This window comes from Meleagris gallopavo, chromosome 2 (genome assembly GCF_905368555.1).
Source record: "Meleagris gallopavo chromosome 2, MGAL_WU_HG_1.1, whole genome shotgun sequence".
Taxonomy (NCBI): domain Eukaryota; kingdom Metazoa; phylum Chordata; class Aves; order Galliformes; family Phasianidae; genus Meleagris; species Meleagris gallopavo.
Window position 1 is genome coordinate 104,064,150 of NC_139405.1, and position 9,440 is coordinate 104,073,589.

The 9,440-nt window shown below is 61.4% G+C and overlaps 1 protein-coding gene across 1 annotated transcript; it reads left to right on the forward strand.

The window, feature by feature from the left end:
• Nucleotides 1-20: 20 nt before the first annotated feature.
• GAREM2 (GRB2 associated regulator of MAPK1 subtype 2) lies at nucleotides 21-9,112 on the forward strand. The gene is made up of 6 exons (XM_085218207.1): nucleotides 21-1,610; nucleotides 3,613-3,753; nucleotides 5,430-5,560; nucleotides 6,126-7,208; nucleotides 7,818-7,981; nucleotides 8,057-9,112. Exons 1-6 carry the CDS (start codon nucleotides 1,499-1,501, stop codon nucleotides 8,910-8,912), a joined length of 2,487 nt encoding a protein of 828 aa, XP_085074333.1. The 5' UTR covers nucleotides 21-1,498; the 3' UTR covers nucleotides 8,913-9,112.
• The last annotated feature ends 328 nt before the right edge of the window (nucleotides 9,113-9,440 follow it).

Sequence of the window (9,440 nt, forward strand, 5' to 3'; positions counted from 1 at the left end):
GGATGCAGCCTTTGCTTGGTGTGCCGTACAGGATCCAGTCCTGTTTGTGTCCCCACAGCTCTGCTCTGTGTCCACCGCTGCAACCCAACGTCCCCCACGGTGGCTGCGTTTGGTGGCTGAGGCGCTGCGCTTCCCCTCCATGCAGGAGCCGTTGGCAGCAGCCCCTCTTGGCTGCGGGTTTGGGCAGTGCCACGGCCACGCTTGGCCTCGTTTCCTCCTGCGGCTGTGGGAGCTGGGAGAGGGGCTTCGTGCAGAGCTGCTGCTGAGGCTGTGGCAGCCAACAGCGCAGCCCTGCAGCCCGGAGGTGTCACTGTGCCGCCGTCACGGTGCCATCCGTGGGGAGGTGGTGGCTCTCCCTCCTGCCCTGCGCCCAGATCTGCGCTGGGTGTGATGGAACCTGCTCTGATTTCAAGCCCCGTGTGCCAGCGGAGGGGCTCCCTGTTCCATCTCCATTCCTTTCCCATCCCCATCTCTGCTCCGACCCCATCCCTTCTCCTTTCCTACTCCATCTTCTGCTCCATCCCTATATTTTTCCCATCCCCATCCCTACGATGTCCATCTTCTCTGCTCCATCCCCATCCCTGCTTTGTCTCCAACCCCATCCTTGTTCCATCTGTCTCTGCTCCATTCCTGCCCTTTCCCATCTCCGTTCTTACTCCTTCCTCATTCCCATCTCCATCCCTTTCCCACCCCAACACTGATCCAACCCCAGCTCTGTTTCTTCCCCATCCCTCCTGCATCCCCATCCCTTCTCCTTCCCTGTTCCATCCCCATCCTTGCTCCATCCTCCTCTGCTCCGTCCCCGTTCCTTTCCCATCCCTACCCTATCCCTGCTCTGCCCCCATCCCTGCTCCATCCCTCTTCCTTTTCCATCTCTGCTCATTCCTATCCCCATCCCTGCTCCATCCCTATCCCTACTGTCTCCGTTCCCATGCCTACTCCTTTCCTGCTCCATCCCCATCTTTTCTCCACCCTTCTCTGCTCCATCCCCATCCCTCCTGCATCCCTATCCCTTCTCCTTTCCTGCTCCATCCCCATCCTTGCTCCATCCCTGCACCTTTCCCTGCCCCATCCCAACCACTGCTCCATCCCTATTCCTTCCCACTCCCCATCTCTTCTCCATCCCTTCTCTTTCCCCATCCCATTTCTTCCACCAACTTTAGAGTCTCATACGATCACTGAGTATCCCGGGCCCAACAGCTCTCAGGAGGGTCTGTACCATCCCCCCACCCCCCGGTTCCGGGTCTGAGTGCGGGGATCGCAGCCCCCCGGAAAGCCTTTAGGGGCCGCCCAAAGGGGGCGTCTCCCATCTCCCCCCTCCTTCCTCTCCCCGCTCCCCCCCTTTCTCCATCCTTACGCTCCTCCAACCCTTTCCCCACCCGGCTCCGGTCCCGGTGAACGACACCGATGGAAAACGGAGCGGTGCTGGCCGCCTCCCCCCCCCCTCACCGCGGCCTCGGGGCCTCCTGAGCCCGACGGCGGCGATGAAGCGGAGGAGATGGAGAAGCTGGCGGCGGGGCTGGCCCGGCTCCGCTGGAACCCCGCGGCTCTGCCCCTGGATGCCATCGTCAGCAAGTGCCGGCTGCCCACGTTGGTGTGCCTGGGGCAGGGTGAGAGCGGCGGGGGGAGGGAAGGGAGGGTGGTAGGGGTTGGGAACGAGGGAGGTGCGGGGGACGGAGACGTTGGAGGGACGGGGACGGAGGGATGGAGAACGTGGTTCTCCATCTCGGGGAGGGGGTCCAGGGATGGGGGAAGAGGGGCTGAGAGCGTGGAGGAGGTGCGGAGGTGTGGGTGGGGATCGTGGGGACAGGGATGGGGACAGAGGGATGGGGAACGTGCGGGGGTGCGAGGGATGGGGATGGGAGCAGAGGGATGGGGAACATGGAGTGTGCAAGGGATGGGGATAGAGGGATGGGGACGTAGGGTTGGGGATGGAGAGCAGGGGGAGTGCAGGGCACAGGGATGAGGGCAGAGGGATGAGGAGCACGGAGAGGTTGCTGGGGGTGTGGACGGGGACTTGGGACACAAGACAGGGATCGAGGGATGGGGACAGTGGGATTGAGAGCACGAGGAGGTGCAGGAGATAGATGGGGATGGGGAGGAGAAATGGGGTCAGTAGCTGGGGAGCATTGGGGGGACTGAGGGGACAGGGATGGGGATAGAGGGACAGGGACATGGGGATGGGGACAGAGGGATGGGGACAGAGGAATAGGAAACACGAGGGGGAGGCAGGGTAGGGATGAGGACAAGGGGACACGGACGGATGGGGAACATGGAGGAGATGCAGGGGGCAGGGAAGGGAACAGAGGGATGTGGACAGTGATGGGGAGAATGGAGGAGATGTGGGGCATGGAGATGGGTATGGGGAAAGAAGGATGGGGAGCATGGGCGGGGTGCAGGGGACAGGGAGAGGGACAGAGGGATGGGATAGAGGGACAGAGAGAGGGATGGGAACAGGGACAGGGAGAGGGATGGGAACAGGGACGGTGGGTCTGGGATGGATGGATGGGGACAGGAGGGATGGTGGGTAGTGGAAGGCTGTAAGAAAAGGATGGGACAAAAGGGAGGTGGAGAGATAGGAAGGATGTGGAATGTCGGGATGGTGGGGACAGGGACAGAGATGGAGATATAGGGGGGATGGAGGAGCTGGAGAAGGAGAGGGACTGGAAACAAGGAAGGGATGGAGAGGATGGGACAGGAGCAGGATGGAGCTGGAGCAGTAGAGCAGTGGAGAGGCAGGAGACAGGGGGCCTGCAGGTTCATGGCCCCTTCGGGGTGTCCATGGGGAGGTCCCATCAATGCCACTTGCCTGGCACAGGCGCCTGGGGACACAAAGGGGCTGCATGTGCAGCACTGTACAGCCAGAGCAGGCTTTGCCCATTGCCCGGGTAACTGTTGCTGAGATTCCGGGATGGAAGTGCATGGCACGGCCACGTCCACTGCCTGCACCCCCTGCCTGCCCCACTGCTGCCCAGGCGTGGGTGTAGGGTGGGCACGGGGGTGTGCGCAGTGCTGGCTTTGTGCCCCCAGGTGCAAAAGTGTTTGTGCGGGTGCAGGGGTGTGCACGGCTATGGGTTTGCGCACCGAGTGTGTGCGTGGGTTTTGCACGGGTGCAGAGGTGCTGCGAGCTGTGTAGGGACAGAGGAGGATGTGAGGGGTTGGGGTGCACCCTCTAAGCTTGGTGAGTCCCTGGAGATGCTGTGCTGGGGTGCCGGGGCCCCCCGAGGCGCCTCGCCCCGTGTCAATAAACTTGTTGTTGTTCAGCTGCTGCTGCTGCAGCCTTTCAAGAGGGACAAAGAAATTGTTTCCAGGGCAACTGGAGGTTCTTGGCAGCGGGCACCTGCTCACCCTGCACCCGGCGGCTCCTGACATGGCTGTCCCCAAGCCCGTGGCTCAGTGCTCCATACACACACTGTCCCCATACCCACACTGAACCCATACCTACGCTGACCCCGTACCCACACTGTCCCTTCACCTCCATTGTCCCCAGGGCTGGTGGCACTTGGGGTGCGTGGCAGGGACACCAGTGGGACCAATGTGGTGGACACCTGACGGTGGGCTGTGACCATGCCGTGTTCCCACGGGTCCCATCCCATCCCCGTCCCCTTGCAGGGGAGTCGGTGGAGGGGGTGAGTGCCCAGGATGTGCTGCTGATCCACTCGTGCCGCCAATGGACGACGGTGACAGCCCACAGCCTGGAGGAGGGCCACTACGTCATCGGCCCCAAAATCGACATCCCACTGCAGTACCCAGGTGGGGGAGCGGGGGTGGGGATGGGTCAGGGATGGAGGTGGAGACAGGGACACATGAGGATAGGGATGGGGATGGGATGGTGGTGGAGATGTGGATAGGGATGGGGACAAGGATGGGATGGGTTGGAATGGGGATGGAGGCAGAGATGGGGATGGAGAATGGGATATGGATGAGGGTAGGGAGAGGGACAGGGAAGGGACACAGTTGGGGATGCAGAAGAGGATGGGGTGCGGACAGATATGGGCATGAGGGTGGAGATGGAGACGAGGATGGGATAGGGACACAATGGAGACTGGACACAGCTGGGGATGGGGATAGGTACTGGGGATAGAATAGGGATGGAGACAGGGATGGGGTCAGAGACAGAAATGGAACAAGTATGGGGATAGGGATGGGTGGGATGAGAATGAAGACAAGGATGGGACATGGGAGGAGATCGGGATGGAAAAGGGGACAGGGACAGACATGAAGATGGGGTTTGGGATGGAGAAAAGAATGGGATGGGGCTGGAGACGAAGATGTGATAGGATACAATGGAGATGGAGACAAAGATAGAGAAAGAAATGGAGCAAGAATGGGGATGGGGATAGGAATGGAAATGGAGATAGGATAGGGAGGGGATGGGGATGGAGACAGAGATGGGACATCAGTGGAGATGTGGGTGGGAATGGGGAGAGAGTTGAGGATGGGGACAGGAATATGGAGGGGATGGAGATGAGACATGGATGGGGATGGAATGGTGACAGGGAGGTGGATAGGACATGAAGGACAGGAATGGGATAGGGGTGGGTAGGGAACAGGGATGGGACAGGGAAGGGACGGGCATGGGGCAGGCTGTAGCTGATGAAGGCTGGGACCACTGTAGTGGATGAAGGTGCTGAGATCACCACGGCCGCCGTAGCAGGAGCCTTAATGACCACTCTAAGTGCTTGCCATGGCGGTAATGAGTCCTGCTAATAAATAAATAATGGGAAATACAGTGGGGGAGGGGCTGGACGCCCACCCTAGGGAGGGGGATGAGTTAACCAGCTGGTGGGGCCCGGCCATGCCCTGGATCCATGCACATGGGCTTCTGTGCACCCCAAGCTTGTCCTGCAGCCTCTCACCCCTGCCCTCAGCTCAGTGCAGCATCCCCATCCTCTCTGGCTTTTCATGTCCCCTCTGTGCAGCCCAGCGCTGCAGCACTGAGTTAATATTCCCGTCAGGTCCCATCCCCGCGACGCTTGTGCTAATGAAGGCAGCTTTGCTCATCAGTGCTCCCTCTGACTGCAGCTGCACTGAGCCCCCCAGCACCCACCCTTACACCCCTGTCCTTGCATCCCCATGAGCCATGTGCGGGTCTGGGGGGGCTGTAGGGCCAGGACACTCGTGCAGATGCTTCTGGATGTCGTTTCCTTCACCCTTGGGGCAATTCTGTGGTCACTTTGGGGCACCCCTATAGCAATGGGGGATGCTGGAGGGACCCTGATGAGGTGTCCTTGGAGGATAAGTCTTGGGATGTCCCCAGAATAGGATGGGGACTCAAGGGCGGTTGCCCTGATGACCGGCCATGCCATGAGATCCTCCCAAATTGGATGGGGACTCAATGGCAGCTGCCCTGATGTTCAGTTGTGCCAATGGCTGACAAGGTCCACTGGGTCCACACTCAATGCTGTGGGGTTGGGTGTGTCCTGCAGGGAAGTTCAAGCTGCTGGACCAGGACCGGGACATCCGTGAGCCCGTGCAATATTTCAATAGTGTGGAGGAGGTGGCCAGCATCTTCCCAGACCGCGTCTTCGTTATGGAGGCCATCACATTCAGCGTGAAGGTTGGCGTGGGGACAATAGGGGGTGGTGGGGGGCATCAGGGGATCAGTGGGACAGGAGGGAATGGCAGGTGGGCAGTAGGGGACACCAGGGGACAGTGGTGGGACAGCAGATGAATGTCAGGGAATGGTGGTACAACATCAACAGATGGCAGCGGGACATTAAGAGGCGACGATGGGACATTATGAGGTGGTGATGAGAAGTCAGGGTTGGTGGCGGGACATCAGATGATGGCAGTGGGACATCAAGGGATAGTGATGGGACAACAGATGGACATCAGAGCACAGTGGTGAGGCAGAAGGGGCTGGTGGTGGGACATCAGCGTGGTTGGTGGGATGCTATCGAATGGCAGTGGGACATCTGAGGGTGGTGGAGTGACATGAGAAGGTGATTGGACATTGGGGTTGGGGGTGGGACGTGCGGAATGGTGGTGGGACATCAGAAGGCGATGGTGGGACATTAAGGGATGACAGTGGAACATCAAGGGGTCGGTGATGGGACATCAGGGTTGGTGATGGGACACAAGAAGATGGCGGTGGAATGACGTTATGAGATGGTGACGGGCAGGTGGTGTCAGGAGAGTTCAGCGAGGACAGCGAGGTGTACAACTTCACATTGCATGCTGGGGATGAGCTGACGCTGATGGGGCAGGCGGAGATCCTGTGCGCCAAGACGGTGAAGGAGAAGTCGCGCCTCAACACCCTTCTGCGGAAGCTGGGCAAGGCAGCGCCGGCGGCGGGGGCCAGGCAGGTGAAGGGCAAAATGCCGTGCCTGATCTGCATGAACCACCGCACCAACGAGAGCCTCAGCCTCCCCTTCCAGTGCAAGGGCCGCTTCAGCACCCGCAGCCCGCTGGAGCTGCGCCTGCAGGAGGGCGAGCACACCATCCGCAGCATCATCGAGAAGGTCCGGCTGCCCGTCAACGTGGCCGTGCCCAGCCGCCCGGCGCGCAACCCTTACGACCTGCACGCCATCCGCGAGGGACACTGCTACAAGCTGGTGGGCATCATCTCCAAGACGGTGGTGCTGTGCTGCATCCTCCGGCGCGAGCGCCTCGTGCCCTTCCACTTCTTGCTGCTGGCCGACATGCCGCGCTTCCAGCTGCCCGAGGGGCTGCTCGGCGGGGACCCGCAGCTGGAGAAGCTGCTGCGGGACAGCGCGGCGTATTGCCACGAGCGCTTCAACCCCGATGAGTACTCGCGGGCCGTGCGGGAGGCCAAGCCGGATTTTTCGGAGGAATGCGCCAGCCCCCGGCGCCTGCGGCTCTGCTTGCCGAGCTGCGGCCGCGAGGAGCTCAGCCAACCCCTGCAGAGGCTCTCGCTCTGCTTCTACGGTGGGGGGCTGCCCCGCGCACCCCCGGATTCAGCCACCCGCTGCCAGGACCCCCCTGATTTTACCGAGCCTGACAGGGAGTACGTGACGCCCGACTGGGCTGAGCCCGAATTCAGGACTCAGGAGCCACTGGAGATCCCCTACGAAGAGCTCTGGAGCAACCAGGGTTTGGAGAGCTGCTCTTCCTCACAGCCCAGCACTGCGGGGCGGCCGGACCTCATCGCCTTTGGGGCCACGTCCCCGCTGGGCTCCCCGCGACGCGCCAGGGATGAGCCACTGGGGGACGCACCACCCCCAGTGCCACCCAAGTCGGAGGCGGTAAGGAGGACCGCGGGGTGGCACATGTCAGCCCACTCCACCTCCATGGTGGGTACCACTGGGTTGCCCAAATCCTCTGGGATCCATGGGGTGCTCACATCCTTTTACCCTCGTCCTTTGGTCTCCATGGGCATGGGGACATTCATGCCATTGGGTCTGTCCAGTGGGATACCCATGCTATAGGGTCCCTCCTTGCTCAGTTAAGTTTCCATGGCTCTATGCATTGGGTTGTAATGCATGGCTCCATTCTCAGGAGAGCCCCGAAGCCCACTGGCTGCACCATCAGCACCAGAATCCCCAGGGTCCCTTGTGGGTACCCAAATCCTTTTGGATCCCTACGCCAAACCTTGCAGGATGACCTGCACCGAGGGGCACCCAAATGCCTTGGGATCCTGCACCAAACCCTTTGAGCTCCCTGCAGCACACCTTGCCAAGTCTTTAGGGCACCATTGGATAACCAGAATTTTCAGGCTCCCCCTGCACCAAGGGTACCCTGCACCTCCCCAGTGCTGCATCCTCGTGTCTTGATAACTGAGAACCAGTGGGGCACCCCAGCACCTCGGGGGGGGTTCCTAGGGCAGATTCCTGACATTGCTCACCCCATTGCAGGTGAAGGAGGAGTGCCGGCTGCTGAATGCCCCCCCTGTGCCACCTCGGGGAGGCCGCCCCACAGTGCCCCGCAGCCCCCCAGCCCCGCTGCGCTTTCCAAAGCTGGCACCGGCTCCCTCGCCCAGCCCCAGCCTGTCCTACTACTCCTCGGGGCTGCACGATGGGTGAGTGGCTCGGGGACAAGGGATGGCCAAGGCTTGGGGGCAGGCTTTGGGGTGACACTCACTCTCTTTCTGCAGGTCAGCCCCACGGAGCGGCAGCGGCTCGCCCTCACCTGACGCTTACTCCCTCTATTGCTACCCCTGTGCCTGGGGAGACTGCAAAGCCGGGGATCCCCCCGGCTGCCCGCTGCCCCCCGCTGCCCCGCCGGCCCCCACCGCCTGGTCCGATCCCTGGGCCTACACCGAGGCAGGGGCAGGGGGGAACAGCAGCTGCTCCACACCACTGCCAGCGACTGAGCCCCCTCTGAAGCCTTTTCGGAGCTGCCCCCGCCTCAAACCTCCGCACCCCCAAAAACGCTTTGCCCCCTTTGGGGCGCTCAACCCCTTTGCCGGTGCGACCGAGTGGCCCGAGAGCCCCGAGTGGCCCAAACCACCTTCAGCCCCGGCTGCGCCCTCCTCATCCTCTTCACCAGAGCCCTTTGAGGGGCCGGAGCCAGCAGCCCCCCCGCGCCCACCCAAGGGCTTTGATGGGGACGGCATCGTCATCCGCGGCACGGCCCCGCTCTCTCCTGCCATGCTGAGAGGCGCTGAGGGCGGTGTCACCCACCTCTACCTGGCACAGGGCGTTATCGAGGTGCCACCGGGGACGTGGGGTGAAGGGGGGGCCCCGCCGGCTGCCCCAAGACCCAGCGGGGATGGTTCACCCTGGCTTCCCCCTGCCGACCTCTCGGCCCTGTCGGTGGAGGAGGTCTCCAAGTGCCTACGTTTCATTGGTCTCTCCGAGGACGTCGTCAGCTTCTTCGCACGGGAGCGCATTGATGGCAGCATCTTCGTGCAGCTCAGCGAAGAGATCCTGGCTGATGATTTTCGCCTTACCAAGCTCCAGGTGAAGAAAATCATGCAGTTCATCAAGGGCTGGCGCCCCAAAATCTAGCCTGATGATGGGGTACTCATGGGCACCCCAACCAGCAGTGCCTCTCCCCGCTTTCATCTGTGGGGTTTCCTCCTTCCTGAGCCTCTCCCTTTCCTGTTGTAACACTGGACAGTTCATTTTGGCCTGAAAGGGCTGGAAAATACTGGAGTTTGCATTGACTGGTTTAACTTAATCCTTGTGGATTAGTGTAATAAAACATACGGGAGAAAACAAGCTGCTGGAAGAGCCTTTTGCATGGGGTGGAGGGGGACAGGGACCCTCAGTGCAGAGGATGGGAGGGTGGCACAGCACACCTCATACTGTCCCTGTGTCCCCAGGGCAAGCAGCAGGGAGCTCTCCTAGGGGCTGCCACCTCCCCGGCCTCACGGCAGAGGTCATGTCTCAACTCAGCTCTGCAGTGCTGGCTTTCAGCAGTGCACAAACCCAGCGTGGAAAGAGCAGCGAGCCCCCAGCTTGGGCTGGGAGACAGACCTGGCACCACAGCGAAGTGGAGGCCGGCAGGGCTCTGAAATCAGTGACAGGTGCAGA